The sequence below is a fragment of the Rutidosis leptorrhynchoides genome, chromosome 4, assembly GCF_046630445.1.
Source record: "Rutidosis leptorrhynchoides isolate AG116_Rl617_1_P2 chromosome 4, CSIRO_AGI_Rlap_v1, whole genome shotgun sequence".
NCBI lineage: Eukaryota > Viridiplantae > Streptophyta > Magnoliopsida > Asterales > Asteraceae > Rutidosis > Rutidosis leptorrhynchoides.
The window spans coordinates 5,939,420-5,954,751 of NC_092336.1; the positions used below are offsets into that span (position 1 = coordinate 5,939,420).

The 15,332-nt window shown below is 33.8% G+C and overlaps 2 protein-coding genes across 6 annotated transcripts; one reads left to right on the plus strand and one right to left on the minus strand.

Annotated features, from left to right (window-relative positions):
* The first annotated feature begins 2,462 nt into the window (after positions 1 to 2,462).
* On the plus strand, positions 2,463 to 3,471 carry LOC139844317 (uncharacterized). The gene has a single exon (XM_071834540.1). The coding sequence runs from the start codon at positions 2,650 to 2,652 to the stop codon at positions 3,280 to 3,282; it is 633 nt and encodes a 210-aa protein (XP_071690641.1). The 5' UTR covers positions 2,463 to 2,649; the 3' UTR covers positions 3,283 to 3,471.
* A 1,271-nt stretch (positions 3,472 to 4,742) lies between these two features.
* On the minus strand, positions 4,743 to 14,599 carry LOC139904577 (uncharacterized). 5 transcript variants are annotated; one of them, XM_071886493.1, is made up of 11 exons: positions 14,465 to 14,599; positions 14,052 to 14,117; positions 13,887 to 13,954; positions 8,637 to 8,670; positions 8,479 to 8,548; positions 8,089 to 8,146; positions 7,210 to 7,338; positions 6,605 to 6,696; positions 6,030 to 6,102; positions 5,558 to 5,636; positions 4,745 to 4,984 (listed from the first exon to the last, which is right to left on the minus strand). In XM_071886493.1, exons 1-11 carry the CDS (start codon positions 14,469 to 14,471, stop codon positions 4,908 to 4,910), a joined length of 753 nt encoding a protein of 250 aa, XP_071742594.1. In that variant the 5' UTR covers positions 14,472 to 14,599; the 3' UTR covers positions 4,745 to 4,907. The 5 variants fall into 5 exon arrangements, with proteins under 5 accessions (XP_071742595.1, XP_071742594.1, XP_071742592.1 ...); XM_071886491.1 differs by lacking the exon at positions 4,745 to 4,984 and adding an exon at positions 5,172 to 5,461; XM_071886494.1 differs by lacking the exon at positions 14,465 to 14,599 and having other exon boundaries at positions 4,743 to 4,984; positions 14,052 to 14,124.
* Between the last annotated feature and the right edge of the window lie 733 nt (positions 14,600 to 15,332).

Consider the following 15,332-nt stretch of genomic DNA (forward strand, 5'->3'; position numbering starts at 1 on the left):
AATTTTTAATTAATTTTTTATCAAAACCATAAATGATTTTATTGATCTACGTTGATATGGCCATAAAGAATTGACGGCTGACCTACTTTTGTAAGTGTATTTCGGCTATCATCCCGAAAACGCACAACGACCTTTTTTTTTTTTTATGAACTATTTGTTTCATATCTAGCTTAGGCAATTATTGTGAACATTTGGTCCCTATAAGAGCATTTATTTTTTAGACTTTTAGTTGATTTGTACTTGTCACAATTAGGGATAGCACCCGCGGGTCGTGGATGCGGATCCATTGGATCCATCACCCGTACCCGCGGATTTTTTTTAAGAGACATCCAATTGAACCCTTGTTCGTTGAAACAATTTGACTATATTTTTACTCCCCATTATTAAACGGGCCATTTTGATGCACACTCTTAAAAAAATAATTTGTTTTTTTAAGTTTTATTATTCAACCTCCTTTTTTCAACGGTCACGTTTTTAACAAAACATTTGACAAGTTTGGAAAAAAGTTTTTTATTGATTATCATCAAAAGTTTTCTATTGTCACTCTACTGGATGGAATTATGGCATACAACCAAAATTGCAACCCAACACTACATAAGAACAAAAAAAGTTATTTTTAATTAACATATGTATATGTGTTAAACTCGGAATAATAATAACTTATTTTAGAAAATTAACAAAAGACATGTTGAAACATTTTTGTCACATTTAGCTCATCAAGTCTAATACTTATCATTGATAGATTTTATCACGTCTAGGAGATGTTTACTTTTTTCTTGTATTAAGTCCTACTTTCATTTACCTTTGTTTGGAAAAAAGTTTTTTTTTTTTACTTTGCTTTCCCCCTTTCTGTAAAACTCATTTAAACACTTTCTTTGTTTTTTTTTTTAAAAAAAACTTCCTTTTTTTTACGTTACCCGTAAATTATAAATATATAAAAAAAACTTTTTGTTTAAATTTTTTTTCTAGTTTTTAAAAGGCCACTTGACCAATTTTTTAATTCTTTCACAACACCTGATATCGTGATCGTGACCTTTCACCAAAGCAAGAGATATTCTTGATAAACTAAACACGGACTCGTGTTTGAAATTGTCGGCCACAAAAAAATTCATTTGATAAAAGTATATATTTTTTTTTAGTTATAGAAGGAGACCACTTCATTTTCAATACTTCATTTTTGACAAAAAACTATTCCATTTTACCATCCCCTTTTTTTTCTTACTTTAACTTTTAAGATATACTTTTAATAAAAATACAAACTACTTTTTCTTATTTTAACCTTTAAGATTTACTTTTAATAAAAATACAAACTACTTTTTGTATTTTAACTTTTAAGATTTACTTTTAATAAAAGTACAAACTACTTTTTCTTATTTTAACTTTTAAGATTTACTTTTAATAAAAATACAAACTATTTTTTTTATTTTAACTTTTAAAATTATAAATTTAAGAATAAACATTAGTATGCATGAAATAAATAATGATTAATTGCATAAGTAATCATAAATGTTAGATAACATATAAAGACCCCGTCGTATTCGTATTGATCGGAATTAATCTCGACCCATGGTACCGTGTTGTCAAATGACGTGTTGCGTACATAAAGTACCGTGTTGTCAAATGACGTGTTGCGTACAATCATGAGGTCTTATTAACATAAATATAAATGTTAGTGAAGTTAATAAGAGTTAGATTACAGAAAATATAATTCAGGTGGTATAACCGACCATATATAACTTAAATAACATAAATATAAATGTTAGTGAAGTTAGTAAAAGTTAGATTATAAAAATATAATTCAGGTGGTATAACCGACCATATATAACTTAAATAACATAAATATAAATGTTAGTAGTCCAAAATTTGATATATTCGAGTCTGAAAATTATTAATAATTTCATACCTTGATTAGTGATTCGTGATCGTTTGAGATATCTTTTAATTACACTAAGCTTTTCGTGCTGATAACGTGTTATAATTCAGTAGGCTTATAACTACCTTTAATGGTTATAAGAACAAAGAGAGAAAAAGAGAGAAGAAGGAGAGAAGAAATATTGATATTGATATTTCAAGAGAAATGGTGCACCTTAAATGGTTACCATACATGTCTATTTATAGTATAAAATATTACTATACAAGAAATATAATAATAATAAAATTAACATCCAATCTAGATATTTTATAACACAATCTAGATATTTTATAACACATACCCATATAATAAAGTCAGGGTACTTTTAAAAATCTCACACATTATTTATATTTTTTGTTTAAATTATAATTTGAAATGAATATAATGTGACTAAGCTAGGACTTCCCCGACAAATAATTCAACTCAAAAGAATAGTTTTGTGTATGGTGGTCGTCATTTTCACGCACAACACTTGATTTCCTCCCATTCATATCTTTCTTTCATCATTCCATTTTTCACATATTTCATAAATCTTTCCTTATAATTTTTCAAATCCATAGAAATCAATCAATCATAATCTTTCTCTTGATGTTTTTCCACTTCCAAAATCATGTTAAAAACATGTTTGGTTGATCAAATTTCATTAAAATCGAGCAAACCGCTTATATATTTCTTAATCTGTCAGAGTCAACTTTATTGATCATACAAACGATTTACTATTCTTCAAAGGCGAAAAAATGCAAAGAGATAATCAACTCATGTTCACCACCACAACGATGAATTTAAACCCTGAACAACAACCACAACCACAACAACAACACGAGCATCTGAAATGTCCTAGATGCGAATCAAACAACACAAAATTTTGCTACTACAATAACTACAATCTGTCACAACCGCGCCATTTTTGTAAAAATTGTAGACGATATTGGACGAAAGGTGGCACTCTACGAAACATTCCAATAGGTGGAAGTACTAGAAAGAAAAACACCAAACGTTCTTCAGCAAACAAAACAACAAGTAATGAAACTTTATCATTAAATGTTCCGCATGAAGTGCACGTGCAAAAACATGAAACTAGTCATGTGATACAAAGTTATGCTACTAATGATGAGATGGGGTTGATGCCGGGTGGACAGTTTGCGATGTTGTTGATGGATGGTTTGAATCCGAATTACGTTGGTGGAACGAAGGAGGATGGGTTGATCCAAAACACTTGTAATAATAATAATAATGATGATCAATTTGGAATGAGTGGTTTTTTGGGTATGGTTCATCAAAGTAGTGATCATGAGAGTCATGTAAGTGAGGGTGATCGTAACGGATGGCCAGATCTTTCAATTGACCCGCCAGGTTCGAGTTTTCATTAGGATAAATTATTTAATAAGTTTCGTGCAACATTTATTGATAACAGGAAACAGAGATCGATCAGTTGATACATATGTATTATTTGGTAATGACTGAAATGTACGTTCTCCTAGCTGGGTTTATTATTTTTTTTTTTTTTTTCGGGTTTAAACTAACTTTTGGTATGAATATACGGAGATTTGCTGTTTTTGTTGGTGATCAATATGTAGTGTAACTGTTTTTGTTGTTTTGGTACGTGATGTTAATTAATTAGTTAACTTCTGTTGTTTTTTAAGAAAGAAAAGTGACTTGTATACTACTCATGTTACTAAAACGTACGTACACTTTATAAAATGTGCTCACTTATTACCATCCGTGCGCCAGGGTGCCCCGCAAATGCTCAGTTGACCTAGTCAATTGGCAATTCACTCCTAAATGGCGAAGGTTCGAATCTCGGTTCGGCCACCAGTTGTATTAGGCGCTGAGACAGGGGTTGGTTCCGACCACACTTGACCAGGGCTGTGCTGACCCGCGTACAGTTGGCATCCAAAGGGTGCATGGGGTTAAAGGTTCCCCACATGATAAACTTTTTCACTCCTAAAATGTGCACACTTATTTCTCTAAACGAATCAAACGAACGTATATGTGTTCGTGTTCATTAATTAATTAAGGTTTTATTGAACTAATGAATGAGAGAAACACATTTTCTTATACTCCGTATATGTTTATTCATTAAAACATATTCGGAGTATTAAATTACGAACGCCGACGAACATGTAACTAATGCATTATCACAAGATTAACATAGGGAGTCAATATCACTAATATGAATATCATTAATCATTGTTAATATATATGTGTCGATACGAAGTTATGAACAGTGTTTCTTTTTAACAACGTATTTTATCAAGTGTCTAAAAGAACGGGAAAAAATGGAAGTCGGGAACAAAAGTTTTTAAAATTATGACATCGTCTTCTAAACATCCGCAAGAAAAAACTTATTAAAGGCATACGTGAATATATAGAACATACCAAGATATATTCATTTTGTTTACAAAATCTAAAAGGCAAATGTCGACCGGATTATGTTGTCGACAAAATCGGTTGTAGATATCAATCTTTTTAGCTCGTGGATGATGAATATATATACATTAAAGATGACAGGTATGTCGATACATCCATTTCCAAAACATATTGAAAGCGAGTCCTTTTTTTAGTTCTTGTAAAGTATACTCTAATATATAAAAATATTTCAAGCATTTTATTGATAAAGTATAATATTTCCCAATAAATTATAAATGGATGAAAAATTGAAAAAATAGACTGCCACATCAACTCGTCTTTTTTGTCTTTCACGAAAATATAACATATGAAAGACTAATATAAACATGTTTATAGCGTTGTTAAAAAACGTGTATTTAGATAGTAGTTAATAAAGGTATACCAATTTCAAAAACTTGATTGCATACCATTGATGGGTCAAACGAGGTAAACCCCGTTTTGATTCATATTAGACCTTGATTGTACATTAAAAGTTTAAAACTCTGCATCGAGTGTTTAGGACAACTATGTGTGGGTGGGTAAAAACCAGATTGCGACAAACAATGTTTTTGTTGTTGTTTCTGAATAAACAAAGTAGCAATTGTTTCTAAGTGGCTGTTGATGAAGAATGAGGAGATGAGTCTTTTTCAGCTAGATAGTGCTCAAGCATGTCATCTTCATCATCTGCAACCAAACATTAATCATAATGATGAATTTATGTTTGGTTGCAGATGATGAAGATGACATGCTTGAGCACTATCTAGCTGAAAAAGACTCATCTGCTCATTCGTCATCAACAGCCACTTAGAGATAATTGCTACTTTAGATGGTAGTTAATAAAAGTGTATTTAGATAGTAGTTAATAAAAGTGTATGAATTTCGAAAACGAGGTAAACCCCGTTTTGATTCATATTAGACCAAGGTAAAAGCACCACAATAACTACCTTGGTTATGCATTAAAAGTATGCATCGAGTGTTTAGGACAACTATTTGTGGGTGGGTAAAAAGTTAAAAAACAGCACCCAGATTGCGACAAACAATGTTTTGTTGTTGTTGTTTCTGAATGACAAAGTAGCAATTGTCTCTAGATGGCTGTTGATGACGAATGAGCAGATGAGTCTTTTTCAGCTAGATAGTGCTCAAGCATGTCATCTTCATCATCTGCAACCAAACATAAATCATAAATGATGAATTTAGGGTATGCATGTTTCTTTAGCTAAAGAAAGTGGAGAGCACAAAAAAGCATGATAATCACACCTTCAAAGTCTTCATCATCATCAAAATCAAAGTCCTCATCATCTTCCTCTTCTTCTTCATCCATTGCCACTGCACCTTTCTGCAAAGTACACCACATTAAACAAAAGAAACATTGTACTGTAACAAAATTTGTTTCATTAACACACAAAACTGCCTTATGATATCCCTACATTTATTAAAGTTAAAAGGTAACCGTTTCAACCCATATATATTGGTGAATAGATCAGCTTAGGGTTTTTTTTTTTTTTTTTTTTTTTTTTATGACATGTCGGATTGAAAAAGTTAGGTAAAATGAAAATAGGTTGAAAACTGCCGAAGTAACGACTATAATCACCCTTGCAAACATTAGCCAAACTATAATGTTTATACTGACAAACTTCATTCTTAACGCAGTCAACATGTATTCCTAGATACGGTACCACGATGATAGACAACTTTTATATCAACAATGAAATAGAGATGGAAAACTTACCACGGTTTCAAACCACTGTCTCCCGTTAAGTTTCTTTTCTTTATTGGTTGAGAGCGCTGAATCCGGTATCAACCTGGAAATAGAGGGAAAACAATTAGCCATCAAAGCCTAACCTAACATAATACTATAAGAATATAACCACTGCCTTCTGTAACATGTAGAGGTAGCAAACGCGGATATGCTGGTTAGGCAATAGGTTAACGAGTATATTTGTGTGGAACGAATTAAGTTGAACTATAACCATCAGTCATTTACAACTTTGAAATATTTCCATTAAGGCTGTTTGTTCTAATTATTTACCCATTTGGCACCTTATCAAAACAACTTCAATGCAAATCAACCGATTTATAAGTTAATATGACTCGAAATTGCCACCTCTAACCACATGAAACACTGCAGTGCAGTTACCAGATTATACTGCATGTCCAAGATATAAAGCATCTGGAAACGTTGTTAAGTGTTTGTTCATACATTTAATCAAACTGCGGTAGATGTCAGAGAGAAAAGATCACGAAGATTGGAACTTATAATATAATGATGATAAAATCTTCTATATTCTTAAAATAAAAACTTACTTGGCTCTTTCAAGTGCCAGTTCTGCTTCGAATCTGTCTCTCCATGCCAAAAATGTATCAATTGTGACAGGTTCTCCATGAGGCACAATTACCTATCACACGAGGTCCACCAAATCAACACATCAACTCTACTTATTTATCATTTATCAAAATATAAAAGTGACACAAACTCTTAATGGCAGTGAACAAGCATCTTTTGCTACTCTAGTGAAAAGTGAATATGTATTATGTGAAATAGAAACCCATGTGGCAGTGTTAAAAGTTCTCGTAGGGGGTTAGGGAGATGCACACATTGCATAATAATAAAGAAAATACATTTCCTTTCTAAAAATGGCAATTAACTCGTAACCAATCATTAAAGCTAAGTACACATTATACATACAATGTCTCAAGTGAAACTTATACCAAAACAAAACCATATCGGTTGATGTGTTCATCCCATACCACTAGGGCTGATGGCCCTTTGGCAGTTACTATTATTCAAAACAAGGAACAAAATGCATAGATAACAAATCAAATTGCTAGCCAAATATTGTCTTCATATAGACTGTGGACTTTTTCTTAAAAAATAAATTTAATTCATGAATGATAAAAGAAATACATACTTCATCCTTTTTCAAGGTATCCTCCAGACCATCATCATCGACAACATCTTGAGCAAATAATTCAGAAAGCCAATCCTTAGCTGAGCTAACTAGAGTGTATATCATTGCCATTCCAAGATTCTCCGATGCCTGTAAATATCTCAATCACTTGTATGAGGTGCGTAGCAACACATGATTCTACAGTAGATATTGTGTATGGCAACTATTTAATGTAAATGCAATAATTGTTACTTTAACTTCAAGTACTCTTGAGACATTGTAAAAACTGGTACAGTAATATCTTATTAAATTCGTTTGAGCAACAGTAAGGTACAGAAACTTCGAACCGCGCCAATATACTAAGGGGCTATATTGATTTGCGTTCATAAACTAATCCTATGAGTTCGCATTGATCAATAATTTGTGTTTGGGAAAACGAATTATGCGTCTAATTATCTAGTTCATATTATACCCCTTGAACCTAATTCGATTTACTTGCTCTCTAATCTCACAAAATTCTGGTCCTTTCTGATATATAGTATCCTATTTCATTCCTATTGAATCCATAAACAAATTATAACTTTGCAATTACAAAGTTCAAACAACAGAATAACATCTAAATATTATATTCTACAACACGTTTTAATACAGCTAACTCTTATCTTATTTATTCAACCTCAGTTAATTATATTTTAGACGCGCATCTAAACATTCCCTAAGAAGAGGTGTGGTTAATCGAATGTATTAATTGTTCAACTCATAGAAGAGGCTGCAATGTGGATCAGTGGCCGATCTAGGTTACAAGAACACCATGTAAAATCATAATGCAAAGCAAATGTTGATTATGTGGGAACAGGATAATCTGAAATTAACGATACAGTAATAAAAAATATCTTTTACCTCTTGTTCTAGTTTTTCTTTCAATACTTTGAGGTCTGAGGTGTGAATTCCTCTTATACTGCAGCAGACCAAAAGAATGGATTACACGAGAAATACATTATACATTATACATACTTTCATTATTCCATAAAAAAAATGAATATGTTCTAAAATTCCAACCAAATAAAGCATATATACTATACTGTGATAACTTAGCATTTAAAGTTGGTCATTTTATATCCGACAAATGATGAAAATAGTTTAAACTACAAGAGACTTCAGAAGACAACGAGACGCTCAGCAAGCATCATAAATTGAAGTGACAATAGATAATGAGTTGTTTCTGGACTCGGTAAATATATAAAAACTGGATATAAAAAAGATGTTGCAATAGATAATATAGTCAACCACCTTTTCACATTCAGAAGTGGTATTTCATCTGGATATTTTTCTGTATGTGAGAAGATTAATCCCAGCTGAACTGCAACAAGATTTAGCAATATTCGTTATTTTTATATAATTTAAACAATCTCAAACAATAATCTGATAAAAAGATGCCTGATACGCACCCGGAGTAGTAGAAGATTCATCAGTCTCATCATCCTGCAATGAACAAGGTAAAAGAATCAGTGCTAGTACGGGTAACAACTACAGAGTATTAAAATACATAAGTGGTGTTGATGGTTTTATATACACATGACATTGATTGATAACATAATATTGGGAGGTGGCAATTTATATGATTATATAATAAGTAGCTAAAATATAATAAAGGCTAAACGGGTCAAAAAACACTAAACATGTATTCAAATGTTCGCAGCGTGCTAAATCCTTATACAAGGAAAGAGAGTTTATATTCTCGTTGACTAATATAGCTCTGTAATTAAGTTGTGATAAACTGTAAGACCCAAGTTCGATTGTTATATAATTGTGAATATAATAAAAAGCTGCCAGAATCAGTTCCAGCAGAGGGCCGCGGCGCGACCATTAGGTCCGCGGCGCGACCATAGTCAGACGTTGATTCCTTTGCTTTATTTAAATTGAAAAAGGGCATTTTGGTACTTTCACTTATTATTTTTTTTTTTTGATTTTTTTTTTTTTTGAAAAGCAAGATAATTTTATTGATAAGGAAATGATACAAAGAGAATTACAACATGAGTAACACTAATTTGAGCGAAACTCGAGGACCTATACTAGATATAAAGTAAGAGACTAACAAGATGTAGAATACCCTGATTTCGGAGCAGTATTATCGAACTTAACATCAATCACCATTACCCTCATCATCTACTAATACATAAAAAGGATTGTTTGTTTCAATTCTATCTTTGGAATATGTCTTATTATTACCTTCACCATCAATGCTCTTCCCTTTATCTCTTTTCCTTAAAACATTATGATTTCGATTTTTCTGGGACTCCACATTCCAATCTGTTTCCTCCACAGCAATATTGTCTTTAATACCATAATTATTCTTAACTGCATTTTGCTTGATACCTATTGCTTCTGTTGACTGCCATTGACTTTTATTATTATCAAAATTCAACTTATGAAATACCCTTCCTTTCTTACCAACAACTTTAGAGCCGTCCTCAACGCACTTGTTATTTAAATCAACTGTTTCACCATCATTGTTGATTTTCAAAGCGTCTTTTAACACTTGTGCAGATACTTCATCTTCTGTTTTAGGCCTAATTTTACAAGTATTAAAAGAGTGCCCAAACACTTTGCAATGAGTGCATAAAGGCGGTTTCCATTGATAAGTCACCTCAAGTTTACCCACTTTGGCTGGAAAAGAACCAATCACAGGATAGGAAAATTCGACAAAGCTAGGAAGGTCACCAGCTGCATTGACTTCAGTCAAAACTCTAGCAAAACCTAGTCTTCCACTTTTACTCAAACATCTCTCTGAAGTAACTTTGTCCATCAACATAGGCCTACCAATACCACTAACAAGTTTACCTATACTTCTGCCACTCCATAGTTCAATGGGTATATTGTGAATGCAAATCCAAATTGGAACTTTTTCAGGTTCAATTTTTTCAAGCCAAACCCCAGGTTCCCACTGATTCACGAAAAAAGGAACATTATTAACTAACCATGGACCACTCTCAAGAACCTCCTTCATACCCTTTTCATTTTTAAAATTGCATAAATAAAATCCTGCAGCTGTTTTGGCGATTTCTTTAAGGTCATATCTCCGCCACATTCTCCTTAGATGGGCATTAACAACCCTATAATCCATAGAAGTTCCAATAAAATACCCATATAATTGAAGAGAAAATGCACTACCGCCCTTCTTAACCTCCTCAGCGGAGAAAACTACTCTCTTTTGACCATTAGACATTAAAACAGGAGGAATGAACTCCATTTTTAATTCTTCTTCATCTTTGTTTTGTTTTAAGAAGTCAGCAAAAGTGATGTTTGGATTTACCCATGCTCTTGGGGTTTTAGTATTTGTATTGCCTTGCCCATCACTAGTCTCAACCCCTTCCATTGTTGTAGATTTAATCCCAGAAACAACATTATCTTTATCACCGCTATTATTATCCTGCGTATTCATTAATGTTACATTGCCACCCAATGTAAATTGGGAGAAATCATCAGGAACAACAATTGACTCTCTAATACCATCATTCTTAATAACTTAACAGCATTCTCAGCAGCAGCCACTAGGTTTACATCAACCTCATTATAACTACCATCTTTTGAACTCTTAAAGAATACAACAGGACTAGCAGAAACAGTCGGTTTAGCAACAGCAATTGTTTCACCAACAGATTTAGCAATAATATCATCGTTACTAACTACAATATCATCAATAGAATGATCAGTTACAGCAGAATTCTTACCATACCCACCTTTCTTCCTGTTACCCTTGCGTTTTTTAATTACTTCAGGGAGTATTTTTTCATTAGCAGGAATAGAAGAATCACCAGCATAAGGAACAAATTGAGCACTCTTCTTTTCTTTAGACGGACCATCCCCAACATCAATCAGCTGGTTCACTTTACCCTTCCTCTTTCTAGAACTATAGGTTTTCAGAATCATCCCCTCTGAATCACGATTATCCTTCCCAGGTTGATCAATTGGCACATCTCCCTCGTTCTTATTTGCCTGATCAACTTCATCTACTTTCACTTATTGAACGACTGTAAGGCCTCTAGATCAGTTTGGAGTGTCATTTACTCCTCTCACACCAACCTTATCTCTTCCAATTTAAGCTTAGAGAGAGAAAGAGATTTCTAGTGTGAGAAAGCTCAAATCAAAAAGGAAGAAGTTCGATTCGGGTTTAAGCACGAGTATTAAAGTTGTCCATCTAGTCAATAGCTACGTTTTGATTGTGGTGGTAAGTCCTAATCTTGATTTCCTTATTTTAATTGATTAAGGGTTAGGGTTTTGGGTTAGTGATGAACACAAAACCCATTGTTGGTGATTTTGGGGGTTTTTGGGTAAGATTGAGTCATGAGGACTCAAGAATGACTAACCTAGGGCTTCAAAGTGATAATTGGTATTTATGGGTCTTAAATGGTTAGTTAATCACTAGCACACTTTGATATTTAGTAAGTGGGTGTTATTTGGGTATGTTGATGACCCAAATGGGTGTGTTAACCTTGAAATTGGTCAAATGAGTTTTGATGACCTAAGTTGTTAAATATGTATGAAAACACACTAACCTTGCGTTAATAAGTGTATTAAGACCATATTTGGCTAGTGCTAAGGTTTTGGCGAAGTTGACCTAATATTGGGGTTGAGAGTGCAAATGGGTCGAAATTGCACTATGGGTCAAAATGACACTAGAATGGTGAGTGAGTTGGTTGACCAACTTGATTGTGTGATTGATTATATGCATAATGTAATAGGTACGTTACATTGAAGGTTGCAAGCTCGATTATCTTTCACAAAAGACTTTAAGGTGAGTGGAATAATTATATGCGTATGTATATAATGTATTTATTTGTTGTAGCGTGAAATGTGAAGTGTCGATGTGCTAAGACACCACGTTTCACGTGATGAGTGAAGTGTTGACGTGTTAAGACACCACTCGGGGTGAAGTATCGACGTGTTAAGATGCCACCCAAGTAAGATGGAGAGTGAAGTGTCGACGTGTTAAGACACCACTCGGAGTGAAGTATCGACGTGTTAAGATGCCACTCCAAGAACTATCACGGGTGAAGTGTCGATGTGTTAAGACGTCACCCGGGGTGAAGCATCGACGTGTTAAGATGCCACCTGTGGGATTAGTGTACGACGTGCTAAGTACTCTAATGGTTGTTATGAACACCGATGGGAAATTTGAGTACATCCCTTGTACGATTGGTTAACCATGGTTATGTGTTGTAGTGTAGCATATTGTATTGTTTCGATTATATGCTATTGATTATGCTAGTTGCGGTATTGGAGGTTATTAGCTTTGTACTTGAGATGATATGCTAATTATATTGCTAGCGTATATGCGGTATATGAGTAAGTGTTTGCAAGTAGGTATATTATATATGTGTGTATAATTATTGCATTCACTAAGCGTTTTGCTTACCCTCTCGTTGTTTACCTTTTTATAGGCTCCGGCGTGGACAAGGGAAAGGGTATTCGTGTGGACTAGCGATCTCCCTACGTGATTATGCTAGAGTTTAGCTTTTGGAGTTCGACCTAGGTTTGGGTAGTTTAACCCCAAACACCATGCTCGGGTTTATGTTTGGTAATTAAACTTGTCGGTCGAAACTCGTATTCTTGATTTGTAAATGGGCGAATGATGCCCGGGGAGTCGAGTCCTCGTTTTTGGAGTTATCAAAACATGTAAACTTTATTCACTTAAGCGGCGGAAAGTCTTGTGTTGACGTTTTTCGTTTACCGCGAGATTTGGGTGTTGTGTAAATTTTATACAAGTCAGAATCAGGTCGAGGCCTGTGTCGCGCCGGGACCCCTTTGGGGCGCGCCGCGAGTTATAGCGCTTTTGGTGACAACATCTTGATGGTCCCTGACCTCCAGTTCTAGTTGTGGGCCGCGCCGCGGCCAGACTCACCGCGCCGCGGTAATTGCCTGGTAGGCTGGGCCAGTCTTCTTTTAAAAAAAAAAAAATTTGTGATGTTTAACGGGTTGGGTCGTTACATAAACTTAATGCAGAAATGATTTACAAGTCCTAGACAAGAACCATATAGTGTAGTTAAGTAGGCTCCCATCTGACCTGGTAGAACAAAGAAATTACCCGTTATGACCCAAACTCATTTTAACTCGTTAACCAACTAGATGCTTTGTCACCTTTAATAATATCTACATACACACACAAAATCATGTAGAATTCTGCGATTGAGCAAAGCTATCATCTCCTTAAAAACCATCATTCCCAAGATAGTTTAGTTACACCTCAACATTACTTTCATATTAAACCAATAACTGTGCCACTAAGGTTACTCCTCAACCAAAGTAGCTGTTCGCATAGACAGTCTACAAGTAATTTGTTCCATGATATAAATTTGCCAGATGTTTCGTCCTCCTTTACTTAGAAATATGTTGTACTAACAACAAAGCTGGTAATCGAGCAAGTCATAGAGATGCCAAAAATGTCTTGAAAGTAGTAATTACTTAATACTACAAGGGTTGTAAAAGTCTAGAGACAGAGTCAGCGACTAGTTTAGCGTGTGTTAGTTGATATAAAAACCGCTATGATTTGATATAAGACTATAGATTCTTGCAACTTAATGGTGTACTTCTAACGTCTAAAGTGTGTTATTAACTAAGAAGTAGAATTTAAGTAAAAGTTAAAGAATTAACGAGGAATAAGAAGAAAATTAAGTAATCAACACCTACAAACTGGCTACCTGAGGAGATAGAGTGATTTGGAAACATCGATTCGAAGTATTCAATCCGCTTTCACTAGGATGAATTTCTGGAAAATACATCAGAACATTCAATGCAAAAACTGAAGACCATAAATCTAAGAACAGAGCAATGCATATCAATCAATCGCTAATAACTGTCTAAACCTTGAAACTCGTCCATGAGAATGGCTTCTAAAGCTTCAATCTCCATTTCCTGTTCCTGCACATGGTCTGTCATGAACATTTCAGTTAACAGAAAATTAAATCAATTCCCAATTTTATTACAAATTTGAAGTTTATTCAAACCACCACTGAATTTCAACTACACTAGTACACACCGAACATACACACACATACATAATTACATAATGCAACTAATGAATCAACTGATAATTAAAATCGTAATAGGAATCACATAAAAAATTACCAGCCAATTCCGATAAATCAGCTCTATTTTACTATAATTACCATCGTATTATATACATATATATACATATACACCAATTAAGAACAAAAACAGTAAACCCTAACATCTTATTTATGAAGCAATTAATAAACACAATTGATGAATCCATTACCTGTCATTTTGTGCGATTGTACTTTATCCTTCAAGATTTGTACTGTGTATCTTCCACTTTCGTTGCGGCGAATCTCTCCGTCGATCGTACTTTAAAAAACCTAACTAGTAGGATAAAAATGATGAAGCAGTACACTAAAACTTTATTCCTGTGTTTCGCCCCTCATTGTAGTTATATTGCGACCGCGTCCTAATCACCGTCAATGACATCAACCCAAAACTTTCACGTACGGAGTAATATTTATCCTCAAACTTTTGAGATTTTTATACAGAAGACCCTCTTATTTTGTTATGGAAAAAAAAAAAAAAAAAAAAGTAAGTAAAAGGTAAAAAGTTTTTAGGGAGTAATCCGATCTCATAGTATGTACGTAACATCAGGGTTACTCTCTGGTTGTTTTAAACTCTTCTCTGTCCATCACGACCCCGTAGTATAATGTACGCAATCTACCAAGGTTTATCTCTGATTGTCTCCAACTCTTCTCTAGCCATCACAAAATATTCGTCCTATGCATGATTCGAATCTGATAGTCATCACAAAATATTCGTCTAGGCATGATTCGAACCCGACTTGAATTAACTCGAGGCCCAACCACTAGGCTATCTTGTGATAGTTCTTATTTTGCTATACTTTTGTCGAAATACTATGAAATGAATTACAAGACTATTTGTTCAAGCCTAAACTAGAGATGCAATAATAGAATTAGTATATTAAAAAAAAAAAGTTAATGCAGTAAAGCAAGAGAAAGTAAATCAACAACAGGCCATAGAACTTAATGAATTGAAATGTGCAAACAACTTATTCAATCGGCTAAAATAATATATTACTGACTCATTCATAAAATAACACTAGTCTCCATTTAGTCACCTCT

Coding starts and splice junctions, on each gene's coding strand:
- LOC139844317 (XM_071834540.1), top strand. CDS start 2,650: ATGCAAAGAGATAATCAACTCATGTTCACCACCACAACGATGAATTTA.
- LOC139904577 (XM_071886494.1), bottom strand. CDS start 14,124: ATGACAGACCATGTGCAGGAACAGGAAATGGAGATTGAAGCTTTAGAA. Junction 7,339..8,088: donor AAGAAAAACTAGAACAAGAG/GTAAAAGATATT, acceptor AGATATTTACAG/GCATCGGAGAATCTTGGAAT. Junction 6,697..7,209: donor ATACCTTGAAAAAGGATGAA/GTATGTATTTCT, acceptor CTCGTGTGATAG/GTAATTGTGCCTCATGGAGA.